Source organism: Pistacia vera, unplaced genomic scaffold, assembly GCF_008641045.1.
Source record: "Pistacia vera cultivar Batoury unplaced genomic scaffold, PisVer_v2 Contig351, whole genome shotgun sequence".
In the NCBI taxonomy this organism is placed as follows: Eukaryota; Viridiplantae; Streptophyta; class Magnoliopsida; order Sapindales; family Anacardiaceae; genus Pistacia; species Pistacia vera.
This window is the reverse complement of record NW_022196170.1, coordinates 313811-337163: the sequence shown is the minus strand read 5'-3', so window position 1 is coordinate 337163 and position 23353 is coordinate 313811. Positions and strand designations below refer to the sequence as shown.

At 33.1% G+C, this 23353-nt stretch overlaps 2 protein-coding genes and 1 pseudogene across 3 annotated transcripts; all 3 read right to left on the bottom strand.

Moving 5' to 3' along the window:
* Positions 1 to 554: 554 nt before the first annotated feature.
* LOC116139468 lies at positions 555 to 8495 on the bottom strand (annotated as a pseudogene).
* A 294-nt stretch (positions 8496 to 8789) lies between these two features.
* On the bottom strand, positions 8790 to 15533 carry LOC116139447 (putative disease resistance protein At4g19050). 2 transcript variants are annotated; one of them, XR_004129462.1, is made up of 6 exons: positions 14923 to 15533; positions 14099 to 14566; positions 10564 to 11286; positions 9952 to 10038; positions 9243 to 9409; positions 8790 to 8886 (listed from the first exon to the last, which is right to left on the bottom strand). XR_004129462.1 is itself a non-coding variant. In XM_031425114.1 (5 exons), the coding sequence occupies exons 1-5, from the start codon at positions 15424 to 15426 to the stop codon at positions 9396 to 9398; spliced, it is 2262 nt and encodes a 753-aa protein (XP_031280974.1). In that variant the 5' UTR covers positions 15427 to 15533; the 3' UTR covers positions 9257 to 9395. The 2 variants fall into 2 exon arrangements, 1 of the variants encoding a protein (XP_031280974.1); XM_031425114.1 differs by lacking the exon at positions 8790 to 8886 and having other exon boundaries at positions 9257 to 9409; positions 9486 to 10038.
* A 2251-nt stretch (positions 15534 to 17784) lies between these two features.
* On the bottom strand, positions 17785 to 22244 carry LOC116139467 (probable disease resistance protein At4g27220). The gene is made up of 4 exons (XM_031425134.1): positions 20922 to 22244; positions 20251 to 20575; positions 18163 to 19285; positions 17785 to 17788 (listed from the first exon to the last, which is right to left on the bottom strand). Exons 1-4 carry the CDS (start codon positions 22242 to 22244, stop codon positions 17785 to 17787), a joined length of 2775 nt encoding a protein of 924 aa, XP_031280994.1.
* Between the last annotated feature and the right edge of the window lie 1109 nt (positions 22245 to 23353).

Genomic DNA, 23353 nt, shown 5'->3' with positions numbered 1-23353 from the left:
AATGTTCAGAACTCGCCAATAAAAGTCCACTTACCTGAAAGACAAGGAAGGTATGTATGCAGAAGCTGCCATTCTACATCTGAGCCTAAAATTATCCGCATCAAAAACTCCATACGCACCGTCACAAAACCAGCATACACCAGTAAACCATCACATGAATATATGCACTTGAAATGGCAGCAAAACGTATGTTTTGGAGACCACTACAGGTTATAAAATCATAGCATAAGGACCATTATAGAGAAATTGAAAAATAACATATTAAAACCACATGTACAAATGAGCCAGTATTCATGAATTTCACATTGACTGGCTTAACCTCTTACATTAGAAGATCCTATTAATTCTCCATTTACTTGGAAATGTAAAAGACACAGTAAGATCTGCCAGACATGTATGCAGCACCAGCAATAAATCTTCCAACAATAGCTTAGAGAGATAAGCCATGCACTAGGCCAGGGCTTCTAATATACTACCATTAAACAACATTGAAGTAGTAATTTTACTCTAGTGATCAAGGTGGAATGAGTACAATGACGATATAAGCTACATAACTAATTTTTTACGCAAACCAACATGTGAATTGGGGTCTGATTGACCTTAATTATTGTGATGCTATCTTTCCACTCTATTAGAAATGAGATCATGGCCGGTAAGTTTACTTGGAGAGAGACAACTGAGAAAAAACTACAACATGATGACATGGAAGCAAAACTTACTGATGCAACATTCAAGCTTGCCGTCATAAATGAAATTTGGCTATCATGAACCACCACAGATGTTTGATCATTATGAAACTGACTTTGAGTTTTTCCGACCAAAGGGGATTGATGGGTCTGCTGGTGCTAGTATGAACCTTGATTTTAGCTTTTCCCGTTTATCAATACTCCGTGTACATAGCTACATCAAATTAATTGAATATAATAATTATTAAAAAAGGGAAATCAGAAACCCAGAGATACAAAGAAGAAAGCTTCACTTGATTTTTGGAACCTTGATTGAAATTCAATAGCATTTAGAAGTACTGGGGGAAGCCACGTTTGAAATCGTAGTAAACTTATTTTGATTTAACATTAAAGCTAAGAGATTTGAACTCAAATTACTTGGCTCACTTGGCATGATCTGTTAAATAACAATGTGATCTAAAAGCCATATCAAAAGCTTCACTTATAGATCAGAGCCCAAATGGTTTTAAGCTATAACAATAACCAAATAACCTGATTGATGTTCAAAATATTCTAGAAGAGCATTTCAGGGAAAGATCTTCACATTAGATATCCCTCAAACAATCGATTCTTCAACTTCATTATTCAAACGCAGGTCGACAACTTATATTGGGCACTTCTCAACACCTACTGCTGAGAAGGTCCACCAAGAAGACTATATTTACATAGTATTCAACTATGTTTTGAAATTTTACCAAAGAAAAGGCTCATGTATGCAGGCATTAATACCCTAAATGGCTTAAGATCAATCTCAATTGCGACTTTGATTTCATATAAAGTAATTTACTTCCCAGATAAGCAAAAGTTCATAGAGCAAACCCTTAATGGTTCAAATGTTCTAGGTTTCTTACTCTTGACAAAAATTATAGCATCCCAATTAAACATATTAAAACACTACTAGCCAGAAACATTAAAATATTAAATTTTATATTAGTCAGGCACTAACCTGAGCATCAGCCCCTGAAGACACCAGTGCATTTAAAGTATGGGAAAAGGCAAGCCCAGTGATTCGATTTTGGTGACCCTTAAGTTTGATTTTGACCTACCAACAACATCCAACATTAGTTGTGCTTCCTCATTATATTGTCACGCAAAAAGCTTTTCATAATCAAGAGAGCTATTGATTAGATTATTAAGATAGCTATACTTGAGCTTTGACATTTTTTTAGCAGGTTTTTTCATGTGTATGGACTAATTTTTGGCATCTGTGTTTGTTCAGGAAGAATAATGTTTCATTTAAGAAAAAAATGATTTCAGTAGTTCTTATGGAATTATACTAACCACAATTCCTAAAACAAGATGGTAACAAAAACTTTCCCACTAGTGAACTGAGCTAAGAAGCATAAATCAGACTGTATGTTATAGGTAATGATTCGCAAACCAGAATAAAATTTACATTAACAATCTCAAAATATCATTGTAATCAACCATAAATTACACTAGCATAAATGGAGCAAAAGTCAATTGAACAATATCCTTTGACCAGGTATACTAAAACCAGCTTCAGAAATTAAGTAAAAAATGACAGATCAAATGAGAACTTCACCTCATCAACTCTGACATTGTATTCTGAATGGTAGAATCCTCCATCCCAATGGCAATAATATAATTATCTTGAGATGGAATGCCAAATAGGTTCTGCCGAAGGTGGGGGCATAAACATGTCATGACCTGAGACACAATAAGCAATCTTATTCAGTCATGTGGAATCTCAAAATATTGCAAAAGCATTATCTCGAGCAATACTGTTGAACATGCATGAAATACAGAGTTCATTTGGATAGTGCAATAACTAACCTTGAATGTCATCATGTTGAACAAGGAAACCTTTCCACCAAGGCACATAACGTAAGAATCATTTTTGGATAAAGCAAAGCATGCAGCAGACTCTTCAGGTGGTTTACCATCATTTATGTCATTGGTCATAAGTGTTCCACGGGGAGTTGCCACAATTGGGGCGCTACGTATGCAGTAGCCTGACGAGTTTGCAACAGACATTAGAAACGTCAAAATATAAAACAAAAAAAGAAATTTGCAAATGTTAAGTAATAAACCTTCCCCGAGGGTTCCTTCACAAAGCTGCCATTCCATAGTTGTGATTAGTGCTGGCAAAAGGGCAAATAGAGCTAGACCAGAGTTGTGTTAGATCAACAAACAACCTGAATTTTTCTTTTCTATTTACTTAAATCCAACAATAAACATCTGCAACAAAATAGAAAAAACATTTATATTTTTCCCAGGCCTAAATGCAGAAAAAATACAAGGTATTTCACACCATTTATGCATAATGTTTGATTTGGCTATTTATACCTTAATTGGTATTAAGCTTTTGGGATGAACTTACTTACCAATGATTTGCTAGCTTTATAATAGTAAATACTCATATACAGCCACATCAAAAAAAGGCAGTAATAATTACAAAGAATTCCCAGCACCATAGAGCAGAGGTGATTCTTCCAACTGAAATAACATGCAATATCTTGATTCTTTACCACCTACCTTGCTTGGTGCTATAGAATCAGGTAAGTGCAGAGCTTTTATCTGTTATGGATCTGAAACATCAGGAATTTCTCTTACCTTGCTCCATCATCCGCATACGTGGTTTAACATCAACAATGTCTACTGCTGTTCATAGACCCTGCAGTGGCATTTGGTATAAATTGTGGGACCAAGGTAAGCACCAACAACTTCATGGTATAAGAATGCTAACTTACATGACTGTTGATAGATACAGCCAGAGGAATTCTAACTGGCCATTCCAGAGTCAGAGCAATGGCGCTAGAAACATTTCCCACTGGACCAGAGCATTCACAATCAATGGCTGCCAAAAAGACAGTAGCACTAATGACACCGCAAACAAAAAGTCAAATAATAGGCTTATAGGAAAATGTATCCTAAGGTCTTCATTCTTTAAGCTTACAAGGTTAATTTCACAAGATTCTAGAGACTACTATGGGATGCAGTCATAAGAATTTCAAGACTCACACTGTCATCTTATCCTAGTCATGAACCAACCGAACCTATCATTATCGAGTTTTGGGGCTGATAATGTCAGCGCTTAAAGAGCTGATGTTTATAAATTTATCTTTCCATGCGTTGTTCTTTCTATATAAATTATTTTTTTAAACAAGTTCAAATAATGACATGAGAAGAGGATTATGATTTCTAGGTAACTTCTTAATGGATCACAAATATTGTTTGAATATACAAGAAAAGTAACACATCAACAAGCATGCACAAAACTACCTTAGAGTTGATGGGCTCAGAAGGGGTCCAATTTTTGTCAGTAGCCCTGCTATCTAACATTCTTATCAATTGCAAACCATCACTGTCGGCTAAAATTTTGATACCATTGACGCTCGTTGTAACTGCGAGCAGAGATCCTTCCTTATTGAATCTCAGTCTAGGACTTGCCTACAAAGAATAGAATTGAATGAACAACTGCTATGTATCCACTGTTAAATACTATTGGTGTACAAGTAAACAGTGCAACTACAAACTGGCAATCCAACATCCGTATCAACAGCCATCAACATATTTGTATTGTCCATATCCAAGAATTTAATTTGAAATTTATCAGCAGCAGCCAAGAACTGATTCCGTGTTGTATCAAACTAAAAAACACCTAAAAAGCGCCTTCTGAAACCAGAATATGTCCTTTTGATAGTTCCTTCACTCTCATTCCACTCAACTAAATGAGATTCACCTTCTTTACTTGTTCCGCATGAGAAGAAGCTGCAACAAAAAATATAGAAGTCTTATTCCATTTAGATGATGTAAGGACGGCTACAAAATAATGCCACATCAAAGGCAGAGAAGTGCCTAAAAAGTCCAGCAACAAAGGATCCTAGGCGACTAAATGATAAAAATCCTTTGTAAAACAAGATATTATCAGAAACTTCAATGAGTCATTATATAAAGTATCATGTGCACAAACAATATGAAAAGTCACTGTTGAGAACCTGGACCCTCAACGCAACACCACTCAATGGATTGTAATTCGGAACTCAAACCACAATGTTCAAACTCCAAACAGAACAAAAATATAACAGGGCTTATAGAATTATTGTTGTTTTGATTGCCGGACTGAAATAGAAAATACAATATAGAAATGGGTATGTAAAACCAATATGGTAAATACACGATGTCTAGCTCTTCGAGGGGCTAGTTCCTCCCTAAATTCATAATCAAAAACAATCTGCCCTTTTACAATTGAAATTCCCAATTTATATCTGCAGGTCACGCCCAAAGCATGCTTCCTGCCATGTGGATAACAAACTCCCCCATTGTGCGCACCTGCTGACTGGCCTTCTTGTTACGCATGATTCCTGCCACGTGGGTAACTAACTCCCCATTGCGCGCACCCGCTGACTGGCCTTCTTGTTCCTTTTGTAAACGTGAGTAGTAGGGGTCATATCAGTCACCAAATTATATTGCATGTGTCCATCTTGAAATTAACCAAGCTTTACCTGGTTTTATCTGCACTATATGCCATCATGGTGCACCAGTGTCCAGGAGCATCATAGTCCACTCTAGATCTCAAGCAATCATATAGCCAAGCTTTTACCTTTCCATCAATGGCAGTAGAGAAAACAAACTGCACATTTCAAGATAGGAAGATAAATTATATGAGATTCAAAGTGATGGTAGCCATCTTATTCCTATCAGCTAGTTAGCATATAGAAAAAGTGATGGTAGCAATCTTTGTGGTGAGGGCAGACCGAATACACAGGAGCTTCTTGGCCTTCAAACATATACTGCCTGTGCCCAACTACAGCATCCCATACCTGTCACGGAAGAAACTTACTTTAGGTATCCCAACAAGTCAAACACATTAATAGGGAGAAAGTTATAGCGAGGATATATCAATTATGTTTTCCTTAGAGAAGCAGGTCACACCCTTTTAAGATGATACCTTAATAGTCTTATCATCTCCACATGTAACTATAAACAGTTGCTTGTTGGGATGAGCAAACGCAATGTCATTAACTCCACCAACATGGGCATTGATCTAAAAAAAAGAGACAAGTGATTAATAAACTGTACCTAGCCATTTTTAAGGAAGAACTGATATTCAGGATACATAAGTTAACTCTAACTGTCGTCTTAGTTCTCCAATTGGATTGTAAGTATATATCTAAACTATATGTTTCACAAATGCAACACCTAGACAAAGCACAATTTAATTAAGAGAAAAGATAAATATAATGAACTAGGGATATGATTCATATTCACAAGCATAGAATGCATATACATACCAAGCATAAGTCCATCCGGCCCCCAAACCCACTGATTCACTGATATTGCAGCATCATTCAACAAAGCCTCTGGTAGTACAAGTTAATTAATAAAGAGACAAGAATCAGTCCATGTTTATATTCCTAAATTGTTGTCCATGGTTAATATAAAAGTGTTTTCCAGTCAAGCCAGCAAGTATACTAAAACCAATGTTCATAAGTATTAGGTGAATACATGAGCATGAGTTACTACCCACTATTATTAAATTCATCGTCAAAATCAAACTGATAAAGAATGAAGACTTTATGCATTGTACTCTTAGGAAGTTAAGATGGTGAATACCTGCAATGGCATTGAAGCAGCTAATATATCCCAAACCTTGAAAGATTATGTGCCAGCCTTTCCCGGGATCCCACCTCTCAAAGGCTAATGTCACCAACAATTGTCCCCACTGCAGACCAAAGAACAAAAATTTCAATCAATAATAAATACTCTCTGGAAAAAATTTTATAAATTTTTTAGTGACCAGACATTAAACAGTGGTTTTTTTCTAATTTTTTACCAAGAAGAATAGCTTGCTGTTGTGGATGGAAGTCCATGCTCATGACATTAGATCCTTGATTTATGGTTTGCACAAAGGCTTTAGCAAGGTCATCTTGAGAATATAAATTGGGAGTATGTGCTACACCAGCAAAAGACACCTAGAAAGACCAAAGAGGTGAGAAAGGAACAAGAGAATTGTTACAACCAGCTGATATAAAGACCGTTTAGATATAAAGGCCATTTAGAAATTAATAGCAGCTATCAAGCTTGAAAAAACAACAGATTATCTCTCTCATCCCCACATCATCAGATTGGCCAGTGCAGATACGCTTCATCAAATGCTCTGAATCAGCTGATTGATAATCCATCCCAGTCATACCTGTCGGCGTCCTTGGATGTTTCAAGAATGCAGCTGTAGACATCCCAATAAAAATAAATAAATAAAAGATTAGAGTAATTCAACCAAACATATTAAGCCTAAAGAGGGAAAAAAGCAATGCAAGCTACACAATTACAAACATCCTTACCAGCACTAGAAGACTGCACAAGACTGGGGCCTTCTGCCACAGCAAGGTGAGGTAAGGAGAGACTATTGTTTGGCATCCAACCAGCAACAGCACCAGGAGATGAGGAAACAACGGTCTGAAATCGCTGCACAGTGAGAATCATTACAATTATTATTTGAGTATGCACCAATATTTTATATGGCATATAGATGCAAAATACTCACACCATGAGCACCAATAGGCGGAAATGCACCGTTCTTAGGAATCGGTCCCACAAGAGGGCTGTTTGTAGGAGGAGGACGGGCTCCGCTAGCCTTGGGTTGCAAGAATGATCAGTGAAGAGTGTTTTAATATCAGGGTTTGGACGAGGATTCTTACAAAATTGATGCTGCCAATTTAAACTGAAAAAAATTTAAAAAGAAGTGAGTTCTAGAAAATAAATCTCATCAAGAGGAGGTAATATCATCTGCAAGTGTAAATAATATCACTCACCTTACAAATATAAGAGCAAAAGCGCAAACCCAAAGTAGAAATCAACTAATATAAAATATACCAATACACATAGATATTTTTAAAATGCATTCTCTAGGTTTTATTTTTACCAGAAAACCTCGCTTCAGCACACTGGCACAAAAAAATTTACCGATATGAAAAGATTCAAGAATAACCTCTGGTTTATTAATGTCCTCAGTTGTGAACTTTTGAATGCTGGGAACGTAAGCTTGTCACAAAACAGGGGGTTTGATTCAATTAGCATTTTAAGTTCTACAAGCATAATATTACAAGCCGATTTTGTGTCTCCATACTTGGAAAGCTGCTCATTTTGCCTGATCACAAAGTGCCAACAGAAAAAATCAACTAAAAATTTTCATTGCATACCGTACCAATTGAAAAAAAAATGGTGGAGTAGTCACCTAAAGTTATCAAGAGTAAGAAGCCGGGTAATCTCCTTGAAAAGTTCTTCATTGAAGGATGCAAAAACCTTGAGGTCCTAGAAAAGAACCTCAGCAGCCTTTGCTCGATCCTGCCTGATAACATGAAGGGAAAAAATGGAACATTATTATCCACGTATGGGTTAAAATTCTACATATGAAAACAAAACTACTTCCCTCTTAATGAATGGGAATACCATTAATTTTTAATACGTCCTGATGATCCCTTCAATCGGCTTAGGATATCGGCAAAATGAATCAGAAGTATATTACTTTCCTTTTAAATATACTCTTCAAACCATAGAGCTAATAAATTGCTTTGGGTAAACAATTCCTAGGGCTGCAGGGTAAACAAAATCTTACAAAAGGCTCCATGAACATTCATCGTCTTCATATTAAAATACCAAGAATAAACCAGTATAGGAAAGGTCATTGAAGGATTAGCTTCATCATTTCATGTGCCCAAAGAAAAAAAATTCAGCACAATACCAGGTTATGGGAGGTGGTGACATCATCTGAGGCCAAGATCTGGCTTGAAGATGTGTGGCCATGCCGCACGGCTGAGGCAAAAATCCGACCAAACCGCGCAGGTCAACGAAAGATTTGCCGCCCCCAAATAAGGCCTTCGTAGCCGGATATTTGAGTTTATTTGTTTTACACTAACTTAGAATTAAATAAATTAATAAATATTAAGAAAATATTTTTAATAATCTTTTATTTTTCAAGAAAATAATAATAGTATATGTGAAAGAGAAACGCTATAATTGCATAGTCAACTTATCATATATATTCTTTTGATTTATGTTTAAAAAGAGATGCCAACTCATCTAATACCATGCACTTACCATAGTTTCCTTCAATATTCTTCGTCGTCGTCTTCTTCTTCTTCTTCTTTTTCTTCTTCTTCCTCTTCTTCGAATCTTTCACAGAAATCTGAACAATCTATAATCATAAAGAACAGCAAATTAATATTAAAAGTAAAAACTGTGCAGAGTTCTATTTTAAACTCTAAATTGATCATAATTTATCAATTGAACAAGAAAATGAGAAATTTCCTCAACAATTACTTCAATATATATACTTCAAAAACATGTATAAATTAACTTTAAAGAAACATAAATTGTAATATTGTAGCTTCTCTATATATACTTGATAGTCTATAATTTATTCGCTTAGAGGATTTTTATTAAAGACAAGATCAATAATAAAGATTATTGAACATTGACTAGTATTAATTCAATGAAGAAAAACGAAGAAGTCTACGGAAAAAATATATTGTTAAGTAAATGAATACTTACCATTTTGTAATTGTTCTATGATTGAATCAATGTCATAAAACGAACAATCTTGAGTGTTCAAGATCTTTAACCTTGGCATGCTTAAGCCTCCTCCAGAAAAGGTCTTCATCTTGGAGCATTCACTCACATATAATATTTCCAAATTTGGGAATTTTAAGGTGTAATCCCTGGAGCAATAGAAGCATGTGAGACTTTCTAAATTCTTCAACTGCACCTGCTTCAATTTCTCAAAAACAATTTCACCTTTCTCTATATCTCCTTCATTTGCTAATATTTCTATCATCATTTCACAGCTTTCTATTGATAAGTATTCTAGTCGCACCAGACTTTTGGCTGTTGAGGATGACATTAAATTTTGCATCTCATTGCAATAGCTTACCTTCAAAATCCTCAAATTTTCAAAAGATGCTAAAGATGGCAACATAGTAGTCAATTTGTGACAATATTTCACCTCCAGACTATCAAGATTTTGAAGAATTGAGTTCAGTCGGGAGTCTTGTTTCCAAATGCACTTTAAATCTAAAAGTCCAAACAATTCTAAATTTTTTAATTTTGTGAGTGTTTCAATATGTTCCTTATCCTCTTCAAATAAGAATATTTCTTCATATGAACTCATTTTCAGTATGAGATTTTCAAGACTGTTCAATTTGGGAAGGATTTGAATTGGAATGTTTGCATATGCATCATTAATCAATCGAAGAGTTTTTACTTTGCCAAAGCTCTCTTGAAATTCTCCTTTCCGAATCGACATGATGTCGCTTCCACTTAATGTCAATTCCTTCAAATTGGAGTCAACCTAAAGAAAAATCAAAATCATATCAATCAAATTAAAATTAATATTTCCCTTAAAAACATATAATAATTATATATATAAAATTAAGCAAGAAAAAAGATATTCATTTAACCTTTTTTTTTCCTTTACAATTACCATGTAATTAGTCCAATTACTTTATCGGGCCACCTATAACCCTTGAATCAGAATAAAAAAGTTAACCTGAGGACTAAAATTGATACCTCTAATTAATGTTGATTTGTAAAATATGATAGTTAAAACAAGAACATGACACGCGGAATTAGCCCAGCCACTGGAACAAATTGACTTTTTGATGAGCCTTATGCTAGGATAAGCCTAGTTTTGCATAACACTAGATTAAAGCTTCCAATGCTGGAAGGAAATATGTGTATCTTATTCTAATGCAAAATTTGCATTATAGTACTTATACACAAACTAACTTTAAAAAAAGAGTTTATTATAATTAACGCTAAAAACATAATATTATTATAAAATAAATATTTAAACTAATTAATTGAATACATATACCTCTTTTTTGTGTGCTTGTTGTATATTTGTATTAAGGCCATTCCCCCGATTCTCTACTTCTGTTTCCTCCCTCGTTATAGTGTCACTCGAACTCACATAAATGACTTTGTGTAACTTTGGTGTGTTTGAGATTCCTTGAGAGAAAGTCTTTATATTGGGGCAAAACTTTATATTTAACTCTTCCAAAGATGGGAAATTGAAAGAGTAATTCCCAGAGCAAAAGCATGTGAGACTGTCTAAACATACAAGTGACAACTTTTTCAAATTATCAAAAACAATTTCAGTACTCATTGTTGTATCTCCTTCTCCCTCATTTTCTACTATTTCAATCAACAGGTAACAATGCTTTATGCTCATTTCTCTCAAGTGCACCAAATTTTTAGCTGTTGAAGGTGTTATTAACTTCATCATAAACCCATTGCAATCGTGAACTGTCATAACTTCAAGATTCTGGAAAGAAGCTGAAGATGGCACTAGACTCGTCAATTTGCTACAACTCAGTAAATCTAGAACTTCAAGATTTGGAAGATTTGGAAAGAATAGCTCTTGGAATTGATCACAATGATATAGTTGAAGCTTTTTCAAATTTTCAAATCTTTGAAGAAGTCCAAGTGGAAAATCTATTGAGTCATCATATTCGATCTCAAGAGCTTTAGATTGACTATTCCATATAATCTCTTTCCAGTCATTTGTTATATTAAATACCTCCAAATCATGGTTGATCTACAAATCCATCATAAAACAAAATCCAATTAGCTTTTTAATTATATACATAAAACAAAAGTTTAGTTATTGGTTCAAAAGTCATAGGCCAAACCCAATCAAATTTTGACAAATCAACTAAAATCTATTTTAAAACTAGTAAATTATATTTTATTAATATTTAAAATTTCAAATCAATATTAAAANAAAATTAAGCAAGAAAAAGATGTTCATTTAACCTTTATTTTTTTTCTCCTTACAATTACCATGTAATTAGTCCAATTACTTTATCGGGCCACCTATAACCCTTGAATCAGAATAAAAAAAGTTAACCTGAGGGTTGAAATTGATACCTCTAATTAATGTTGATTTGTAAAATATGATAGTTAAAAATAAGAACATGACACATGGAATTAGCCCAGCAACTAGAACAAATTGACCTTTTTATGAGCCTTACGCTAGGATAAGCCTAGTTTTGCATAACACTAGATTAAAGCTTCCAATGCTGCAAGGAAATATGTGAATCTTATTCTAACGCAAAATTTGCATTACAATACTTATACACAAACTAACTTTAAAAAAAAACAGTTTATTATAATTAACGCTAAAAACATAATATTATTATAAAATAAATATTTAAACTAATTAACCGAATACATGTACCTCTTTTTTATGTACTTGTTGAATGGTTCTATTAACCTCATTCCCTTCAATCTCTACTTCCCTTAGTGTCTCCCAACCACATTCATACATATCATATTCCTTATAATTAACTTTGTATAACTTTGGTATACTTAAAATTCCTTGAGAGAAAGACTTCATGTTGGGACTATCTCCTATAGTTAACTCTTCCAAAGATGGGAAATTGAAAGAGTAATTCCCGGAGCAAAAGCATGTAAGAGTTTTTAAATTTAGAAGTGACAACTCCTTCAAATTATCAAAAATAATTTCAATACCAGCTGTTGCATCTCCTTCTCCCTCATTTTTAACTATTTCAATCAACATTTCACAATTCTCTACGCTCATTGCTCTCAATTGCATCAAGTTTTTAGCTGTTGAAGGTGTTATTAACTTCATCAAGTTTCTACATCCACGTACACATAGAACTTCAAGATTTGGAAGATTTGGAAAAAATAGCTCTTTGTATTGACCACACCAACATAGTTCAAGCTTTTTCAGATTTTCAAATCTTTGAAGGAGTCCAAATAGAATATTTGTTGAGTCATCATGTGAGATTTTAAGAGCTTTAGATTGACTCTGCCATATAATCTCTTTCCCACCATTCTTTAAATTAAATACCTTCAAATCCTGATTGATCTATAAGATTCATCAAAAACAAAATCCAATTAGCTTTATAATTATGTACTTAAAACAAAAGTTTAATTATTGGCTCAAAAGTCATAGCCCAAACCCAATCAAATTTTGACAAATCAACTACAATCTATTTTAAAACTAGTAAATTGTATTTTATTAATATTCCAAATTTCAAATCAATATTAAAAATCGCATTCAAAAACTATTTTTGTAAACTACAGATTAAACATACTTTCTTGTTTCTATTTACATTATTTTGGAAAATAGAAAATAGAAACATGCTTTTCAAATGAATTTTATTTTTATTTAAACGAATTTAGATTATTCTTCAAAGGGCTACCATGAATCAAATTTGTGAGGGAATGTTTCATTTATGTGATTTTACCAATTACACCCCTTGAAACCAAAAAACTACTCATCCACCACTAACTTGGAAAACTACAATATACATCTCCTCCTATTGTCTATTAAATTATTTGAATTTAAGCTACAATCTAATAGAAACGGCTACAGATGCAAATCCTAGCCACAAATCGCATGGCTGTGGCGCAACCTTAGATTGTAGACATGATTGATGGCTATGACTTCAACCCCATATTGCAAACTGCGATCTAATGGTTGTAGGCACCACTACAACCATTTTCAATTATTTTTTTTTTTACATTGTCTTAATTATTTTAAGAATAATTTATAATGTTATTTTATTTTTTTAAACAGTTATAGAAATTAAATTAATATGAATTTCTTAAAAAATTTTTTTTTTTTTTTTTCCAAATTTCTATTATTTGAATTTTCAAATTTAGTATTTAATGGTTACAACTTTAAAAATATAATTTCAGATTTTGTAAATAGTTTTTTCTTTATATTTTCTAATTTTATCTTCTATTTTAGTGATATTCTTGTTTAATCTTTCCTTTTGGTATGAAATGTCAATTTTATCCTTTTTGACTATAAGTTGGACTTTGGACATTTACTTATTCATTTATTAAAGCTTCTAATGCAATTAATTAAAAAATGAGGCCTATAACATTATCAAATAGATGTGATAATTGAAAAGAAATCGGTACATAATTTATTGATAGTTACCCTAATATAATTTGATTCAAAATTTAATTTATTTATTACTCTTGGCCACCACCAAATCATTTTAAAATAATTTTGAATTTATGATCCTGTTTAGGAGGCTTTCAAGTTGCAAACTTTTTGTAAATAATTTCTTCAATAATAAAATGAATCACTTGATAAACAAATTTCTAGTAAAAATAAAATTTCACTGTTGATTTCTAGAATTATATTGGATGATTTATTTATTTTAAATCTAGTACGTAAATGAGTTTAAATGATAAGGTCCTAAAGCAAAATTGTTCAAATTAAATAACCATTAATTTTTCTAAATTTTTTTTCCAAGGAAAAATGGAGATGTTAAGAATTCTATAATTAAAGTTTTTGAAATAAATGTAATATATATGAAGTAAGTTAATTTTCTTTTTCAATAAAGAATGAAATAAAAGATGCATACCTTATCGTCCAAGAAGAGAGATTTTGGCTCGGAAATATGAAGTTCACCCTCCTCACCATCTTCTTGGAAGCTCATATGTTTTGAAGTAAAATTCTCACAGTCTCTCACCACCAATTCTTTTAACATTGGCCATTTAGAAGTATGTATTCTAAGATAGAAAGTTGCAAGTTTTGGTAGATTTTGAAGCTTCAATAAGGTTATATTCGGAAAGACAAAATTGACAACTGCATTTGCTCCCTCCTCTTTTGCAACAATCTCCTCTAAAACTTTACAATCCCTAATCATTAGTTGTTGGAGTTGGTGGAGGCTTTTGGCTATGGAAGATGGAAATGCATATTTTATGTTTCCACAATTCCACAAGAACAAGTGTGTCAAACTTTGATAGAAGGAAGTTGGATGTTGGTTGTAGGAAATCTCTGTAGAATTGATATCTTTGAATGTCCATAACTTCAATTCAAGGGAAATCTCCTACAGTAAAAGTTAATAGTTGTTTCAATATAAAGTAATTAAAAATAATAATTATTGTTTATGATATTTTAGAAAAATGTGTCCTTTTGTAAATTTTAATAATTTCTGAAAGGCCTAGGCCCAAAGTAAACAAATACTAATATAATAATGTCATCCCTGAACCTACAATCGTTTATTCAACTAAGGTCAATACTTAAAATTGTCTTCTTAGTGTTATGCACTTATATGGATAAACTAACAAAACTCGTTTCATCCTACTATTACTTGCAGTCTTGTAGCTAAAATATAATATTATTAAAATATATAAAAAAATGCAAAAATAAGTAAATATTTAAACTAATTACTTTTAAACATACCTGTTTCTTGTATTCTCCTTGTATTGTTTTATTAAGATCATTCCCCTCATTCTCTACTTCCTTTATTTTCCCCCAATTCTTGTTAGTCTCATTGAAACTCTCATAATTAACTTTGTGTAACTTTGGTGTGCTTAAGATTTCCTTAGAGAAAGTCTTCATATTGGCGCATTCTCTTATAGTTAACTTTTCCAAAGATGGGAAATTGAAAGAGTAATTTCCGAAGCAAAAACATACGAGAGTTTCTAACATTCTAAATAACAACTTCTTCAAATTTTCAAAAACAAATTCAGTACTCGTTGTTGCATCTCCCTCATTTTCTACTATTTCTATCACCATTTCACATCCCTCTACTCTCAATTCTCTCAATTGCACCAAGCTTCTAGCTGTTGAAGGTCTCATTAACTTCATTAGCTTTCTGCACTTTATTACATTCAGAACTTGAAGATGCCGGAAAAAAGCTAAGGATGGTCCTAGAGTGATCTGCATATTTCTCATCCTTTCCATATGAGAACATTTCTTCGTATCTACACCGATCTAGTTGAAGCACTTTCAGATTTTCTAATCTCTGAAGGAGCCCAAATGGAATATTTGCTGACTCATCATTTCTAATATGAAGATTTTTAAATCAACTCTGCCATTTAATCTGTCTCGACTTATTTGTTAAAGACAAATCCTCTAAATTAGAGTTGATCTACAAATCCATTGAAACAAAAATCTAATTAGCTTTTTAATCATTATTCGAATAATGTAAAAATCTATGGCTAGTAAACAGTACCCAATTTCATTATAACTAAAGATTCATGGATCTTCAAAAGTAACGAATTAGATGATTGGTGAGAGAGAAGAATATGAAAAAGTGTTAAATCTCTTTTTGAAGGAAAATCTTAAAAAGTTAATTAATTTGACAATGTCACAGTCACGTCACCCCATGGTTTATGTGAATCTCCTTGACATTATATCATTTTAAAGATTTGCTTCTTCTCTTATGTTTGTTGGATTCTTTTAGATTTTGGGTTTGTGAATTGGGCCTGAGCCCATTTTGTTCCATCCATACTCAATCACCTTCCACTATTCTGGTTCCTTCATTACTGCTTCAGTTACACTTTCCAAGTTTTTCTTTATATTTTAAACATAGAACCATTGAAATTGGTTTAAATTAACTTTGAGAAGGACAAAGGGTAATTGCATATGATTCTTTAATTTACTGGTCAAATTAATTTCATAAAAGACACTACTATCCTATGAAAACTAAACATGATCTAAACAAACTTGTCTTTTCATGACATGTATAGAAAAAAGGAGTCCATTTTTGTCATTCTCCCTATTATTATATGGGTGTTTATGTCTTATAATTTTCTCTCTTAAATTTAATGTTAACTAACGTAATTTTGTCCTTTTTAAACTGATATTAAATACTTTTGAATTTGTGATCTGGTTTCCAATCATAAGAAGGATTACTTGTTAGACACTTTTTTAGTAAAAATAAAGCGGCCGTTATCAATTGAGGGATAATGTATTAAGAAACTATAAAAAAAAAGAAGATAAGTTCCAAATAGTTTTAAAAAGGGATAAAATGTTATTAGAGATTATTAGATTTAACATTTTATAAGGTATAATTCTATACAACTTTAAAATATTTTTAGTTGAAAAGTAAATTTATATAAAATAATAATAATTTAAAAAAAAAAAAAGTAAATTAAGCAGGGGCCTTGGCCAGCCGCGCACCACTTGCAAGGCCAGCCATGTTGTGAGAGGAGGGATTTGGCAGCTGCAAATTGTGAGTTGAATGACTTTGGTTTTGGGGAAGTCACTATCAGTTGATAATATCTGTACCTTCTCCAATACAAACTTAAAATATTAATAACAAAAGGTTGTCCTCCAATTGATAATATCCGAAAATAAAATCATACTGATAATTTCTAGTAAACTTTTGATAATTTATAGAATTATATTGGATGATTTTAACATAGTACTTTAATGAGTTTAATTGACAAGACTCCAGTAACAAAATTGTCCAAATCCAACTAACCATTAATTTATATTTCTTTTTACTAAATTATTGTTAAAAACAAAAAGATGTTAAAAGTCACATTATTAAGTTCTAATTTATGTAATATATATAAAACAAAGGTTTTTTTCTTTTTAAATAAAGAAGTAAACAAGAGATTCGTACCTTATGCTCCAAGTAGAGGGATTTTGGCTCTGAAATATGAAATGATTTTTCTTGGAATCTTAGATATTTTGAAGTGAATTTTTCACAATCCTTGATCATCAATGTTTTTAACATCGGCAATTCACAAGTATGTATCCCAGGATAGAAAGCTGTAAGTTTTGGTAAACAATGAAGCCTCAAATAGGTAACCTGCAGAAAGGCAAAATTAACAACAGCTTTTGGTCTTTCTTCTTCCGCAACAATCTCCTCTAAAACCTTACAATACTCTATCTCAAGGTGTTGTAGATTCCGAAGGCTTTTGGCAATGGAAGAGGCAATGGAAGATGGAAACACATATTTTATTTTTTGACAACTCCTCAAGATAAAGCGTGTTAAATTTTGATAGGAGGAAGAATAAAGTTTTGGAAATTGGTTGTCCCAAATCTTTCCAGAACTAATATTCTTCAATTCCAAGGCCATCAAATTGGTGAAAATAACCTGCAATCAAAGTCAATTGTTGTTTCAATATTTACGAACTCATATGAGATAAATTTAAAAAAGAAATAATTGATTCTTATGAATTTATAGATGACATGCCTTGAATATTTAAAATGTGTTTTTTTAGTCTCTAATAATTTTCATCATGGAATCAAGCATGAATTAATTAAATCAATTCAACAAAAATTAAGAGAAGTATTTACTAGTGAAATTTAACTGAAAATGTAAATCACCAAAATAAAAGGCAAAAAGAGAAGAACAAACAAATCAATACCACAACAATATGTTAACAAATGAGAAAAAACATAAGAGAAGAAAATAAGAATATATATAATAGACAAGTACAAGAGGTTATAGTACATCGAACCTTTTCGTTAAAAAATGGCGTGAGAGTGATAAACTCATTAAAACTGCTCTCAGCATTTGAAAATTTGACTAAGCATAAGATTTCAACATTCTTGATTCTTGGTAATTCTTCTAATGAGATGGTAGAATTAAGTTGCAATCTTAATATCCTCAAACCCTGATCTTCATTATTTTCAACATATGGGGGTGGGCCGAGTGGCCAATATCCTACTGATATTATGTACCTTTTAAGCTCTTTGGAAAAGAAATCTTTAGGCAACATCTTGCTATCGACAATATTTATATCTAAACAGGCCAGTTGAGACAAGAGCTTCAATTCCTCAAGTACTTCAACCTTCCACTGACTAGGGCATCCCCTTACATAGAATTCTTCCAATTGCAATAATTTTGATATCACATTTGGCGCAATAATTTTCAAACTCTGACAATGGCTTAACTTAAACAACTTTAGTTGAGTCAACTGACCTATTTCTATAGGCAATTCCTCAATAGCTAACTGTTGCAAGCTAAGGACTTTTAGATTCTCTAGCTTTCCAATAATAGCAACACTTTCAATATGGCTTCCATCTAAACAGAGTGTTTGAAGGTTTGTAAGAAGATCGAGTGATGATGGCAATGACGATTGCTGCATATTAAATAAATTTAAAACTTTGAGCTTCGGCATCACTGTGAAGAACTCTTCTGGGATTTCGAAAGTATAGCCCCATGTACTATAGAAGAATTCAAGATCTGGACAATCCCAATCTTTGCGCCAAAACTGACTAATACTACTACCAGGTAAGGAGATTCCTGTGCATTTCCTAAGTTTATTTTTATCCTTCCATACCCTTTCAATGTCATTTCTCTCTGTAAATACATGGTGGTCTGTAAATGCAATTGTTATAGCAAATGCACGAATAACATCATGCATAGAAAATTGTCTATCTGTAAAACCATGAAGTAACAAACAAGAGTATTTGAGTTCCCTGACCACTTTATCTAGTCGCTTTCGTGCTTGTTCCATTGTGAGGTTATCTCCTTTAAGTATATCCAAACTCACAATATGTTTGAACAAATCTGAAATAGAAGTACTATTTTTCATTAGACTGGAAATTGGAAAGGTTTTCTTGAGTTCATCTCTCAAATATTTGTAACTCAAGGCAATCTTCTGGTATTCCTTTTCCAAATATCCTATGAACTTTGTCGGTGAAGGTGCTCTTAATTCTCGCAAGGCATCTTCCCATTCAAATTGATTTCTCTTGTTCCTTAATGCTCTTGCAACAGTAGCAATGACAATGGGCAAACCTCCACATTCCTTGCAAACATCATTTGGTAAGGAATTCAATTCACGTGTTTGAATAACATTACCTGCACAATAAGGTTAGGATTAAACTAATTGCATTTTCCATTCACAAGTTTTGAATTTTTAACAAGAGTTGTTTTCTCTTTAGCTATTATCTTACTGGTTCTTTTCTAAATAAAACCATCAAATTTTTTTTTAAATATCTTAAAAAAAAACTCCACTTAATTTCAAACAATATTGCTCATAATTATATTTCTTTCCACTCTTCATCTCTAAAAACGTATAAATACATTTGACTTGTCAAGAGGATTAAGGCTTGAAGATGTACGGTTTTAATAGAAAAGAACAATAGCAGGGGTGTTACAGAAAACAAAGAAAATATAAAATGATTGTTGAATTTATACAAGAAAGTCCAATAACTGTTCCTTTTAATGATAAACAGTATAATAAAACTAACTGAAGCAGAGCTTTAACTGAGAATGCATACTGCTCAACACAGGGGAAACAAAATGTATAACGAAAGATAAAACAGAAATTTAGAAAGCTATGTGTATTCATGTCCAGTAATTTATATTACATTGCACATGTGCTCCGAGTTGGCTTGGTGATAGTTTAGGCCCAAGACAAAAAAATTAGGCCTTTACGTAATAAAAAAATAATGATAATTAAACTTTTATATCCAAATTTGCATAGCACATTTAACTTTTTTCCTTTCTAGGAGAACAATTTACACAAGGAGATCAAACATAGAAATTTGATGTTAAGAATAGAGTAAGAATATATAATTATAAAATAAATAACAGCTCTTTCAAGAGAATTTTTGACAAAATAATGAAACTGAATGAATATGCTATTAATGTGATCTTAATGCACGAGGCAATTGCCTTTGTTTGTGTTTCCCTTGAATCAACACTACTTTCTATCAAGTACGGAAGTGAAATTAGACTTGAAGTTTCAATAGTTTCATGTTATAATTAATCAATAAAATATAATATATGATGAAAAGTGAGAATTTTATAACTTAAATTACCTGCCATCTTCTGGAATAGGTTCCAAGCTTCTTCCTCATTTAATACATTCATCCCAAAATTACTTTTCGAACCCATCTTGTCCAACACATCTAGGTTTCTTGTTGTTAGCAGTAGCTTACATCCATCATGATTGACTCCCAAAGGAATTCCGACAGTCCTCAAATCAAGATCTTCCCAAACATTGTCTAAAATTAAAAGGATCTTCTTGTCGTTCCTCAATCTCTCATATAACTTACTTGTTCTTTCACTCTCGTTATTGAATTTTACTCCTAATTTATCTGCAATTTCTGTTTGAATCCTTTTTACATCCAGAGTTTCTGTTACCTGCAAGACAAGAAAAATATTATGACCAAGTCAAGAACAACATTATAAAGAAAATACACTTAACAAAGAAAAAAAAAATCTAAACTGATATCTGATTTGTTTTAAGGTATTCATATACAAAAAGTAAGGTAATAGCAAGCCTTAAACATATAAACTGAGTTAAAAGGAAGAAATTATATTCTATTGAATGCTTTTTTCTCTTTAATTATGAAGGAAACATACATCTTTTATATATAGACGCCTAAAGTCTAATTAATTTCACTCAAATAAAATTTAATGATATAAATTAAATACTAATAATTATCACTCTAATTGAGTATCCTAATAAAGTTAATTTAAACATCACCTCAACAAAAACAATTTCATCAAAGAGTTTATCCTTCTCGGCTTTCCTACCAATTTCCTGCACAAGAGTGGTCTTGCCAAGACCACCCATCCCATAAACACCCATCATGAGGATTTCCTCATCATTTAAAGCATCCAATACATTTTTCACAGTGGAGTTTCTTGATTTGAATGCCAAATAATCTTCATTATATCTAAGCCATATCTCCTTGTGAATAGTAGGATGGGAAACTTTATCGAATCTTTCCCCTTGCTGCAAGAGCGGACCAATATTATCCACCATTAATTTGGATGCTGCCTTGCTATTTCGGTAGCGGCTCTCCCAGTCAGTGCTAACGGAACTCTGGTTTTCAATCAACTCCTCTGCTTTAACGATGATAGAGTCAACATCCTCTAGCCACTTCTTCACATCCTCTTCAATCTCTTCCACGTTGTTTTTAGCCTCCTCAACCTTACGCTGCACTTTGCGTCTCGCATTCATCAGCTTAAAAACATCATATCCGAGCTTGTCAAAGTTCTTCTCATAGTCGGATTGTTGAATACTTGAATAGGAAACTTTATGGAATCTTTCTTCTTGCTGCAGGAGTGGACCAATATCTTCCACCATTAATTCGGATGCTGCCTTGCTATTTTGGTAGCGGGTCTTGCGGTCAGTGCCAATTGAACTTTGGTTTTCAATCATCTCCTCTGCTTTAACGATGATAGAATCAACATCCTCGAGCCACTTCTTCACATCCTCTTCAGTCTCTTCCCCGTTGATTTTAGCCTCCTCAACCTTATGCTGCACTTTGAGTCTTGCATTCTTCATCTTCAAAACATCATCTCGGAGCTTGTCAAAGTTCTTCTCGTAGTTGGATTGTTGAATACTTGGATAGGAAACTCCTTCGAACCTCTCTTCTTGCTGTAGGAGTGGACCAATATCATCCCGCTTTAATTTGAATGCCTTCTTGCTATGTTTGTAGCAGGTTTTCAAGTTGGGGCACAATCCCTTCAAACATCGGGGGTTGTTTGATTTATCTTGAATCAACCTCTCTGCTTGAACAACGGTCTTCTCCACATTATTCTGCCATTTCTTCACATTTCCTTCAATCTCTTCCACATTTCTTTCAGCAGCATCAACCTTACGCTCCACTCTGTCTTTCGCATCCTTCAGCCTATTAACTTCTTCTTGGAGATTGTCAAAGTTGGTATTGTAGTTGTACAAGTACTTAAATTGACGCCAAAGCGGAGCAGCCACCCACTTGCCAACTTGGAGAACAACACCCAAGACACTCGAAATATTCCCGGCAGGTTCCACCATTTTCAACCTGTAGTGATGTGGCATTTTTAAATGACACGTAGGAGTCAAAACTGGAGTTGGCTGGTCAAAGTAATTTGTTAAGACAAGAGGGGCAGTTCTGTCTTTTCCCTTTGTTCCAGAAACCTAAATCGAATTAGGTTTTGTGTGCGCAACTCATTTCTCCCTTTTCTCTCTTGATTAACAGAGAGAGAAATGGTTAGAGGTGCTGTGCTGGAAATCCAATACCCGTCCATGGAATCAACGGTGATGGTAGGTGTAAGCTGTCCTTTCTGTTATAGCCCTTCTGTTTTGTATAAATCTGTACTGATTTTCTGCTTTGTGTGGAATGTATGAGTGGTGAGAGCATCTGGGTATACGGGTGTGTAATCAGAGGGTTTGTATCGGGTTGATGCCTTGGTGTAAAAAGGGTGAGCCGATTCTTCTGTAAGGTTTCTCAAACTCATAGTAAAATACTTTTCTGGTTGCCTTTGAAGAGTGGATGTAGGTAATCTTTCAGATTACCGAACCACTATAAATTGGTGTCTCTCTTGTCTATTTTCTTTTACTGCTTTTATCTTCACTTTTATGCTTGTTATGTTTTGAATTCCTAATCTGGACTATTGCATGATTCACTTTATATTGGGTCTGATTTACAACATATGGTATCAGAGCTTTGTTGTGGAGTACCTAGGTTCATTAATTCTAGGTTGTGAGATCCAATTTTTAATCTGTAGTAATCTAGGGTTTTCTACAGTTCTGTCTACTACTTAGGGTTTTCGGTTGATCTCTAAAATTTGGGGCTTTTAGTTTCTAAGTGGGAAGGCTAGAAACTTAGAAATGTCTAAGTATGAATGGAGAAGTTTACAGGAGAACGATTATGGGTTGTGGAAGATGAAAATGAGAGCTGTCTTAGTCAAGGATGGGTTATCTGCTCCTGAGGGGTAGGAGAGTTTACCAGAGAGCTTGACTGAAAAAGAAAGAAAGAACTTCTAGATAAGGCTTACAGTTCTTAATTCTAGGGCTAGGAGATAAAGTTTAAGAGAGGGTAAGAAAGAATACACCAGCACAGATTTGGGAAAAATTAGACTCCCTATACCTATCTAAGTCTCACCAAATAGGTTGTTCTAAAACAAAAATTTTTTAGCTTTAAACTG

Excerpts from the sequence above, each read along its gene's own strand:
- LOC116139447 (XM_031425114.1), bottom strand. The coding sequence starts at position 15,426 with ATGGAAAGGATGAGAAATATGCAGATCACTCTAGGACCATCCTTAGCT. Across the intron at positions 11,287-14,098 it reads CTCTCTTCTTGGACGATAAG|ATCAACCATGATTTGGAGGT; the intron begins GTATGCATCTTT and ends ATGGATTTGTAG. Across the intron at positions 10,039-10,563 it reads AACAAGCACACAAAAAAGAG|GTTGACTCCAATTTGAAGGA; the intron begins GTATATGTATTC and ends ATTTTTCTTTAG.
- LOC116139467 (XM_031425134.1), bottom strand. The coding sequence starts at position 22,244 with ATGCCACATCACTACAGGTTGAAAATGGTGGAACCTGCCGGGAATATT. Across the intron at positions 20,576-20,921 it reads ATGAAATTGTTTTTGTTGAG|GTAACAGAAACTCTGGATGT; the intron begins GTGATGTTTAAA and ends CTTGTCTTGCAG. Across the intron at positions 19,286-20,250 it reads CCTATTCCAGAAGATGGCAG|GTAATGTTATTCAAACACGT; the intron begins GTAATTTAAGTT and ends CTTATTGTGCAG.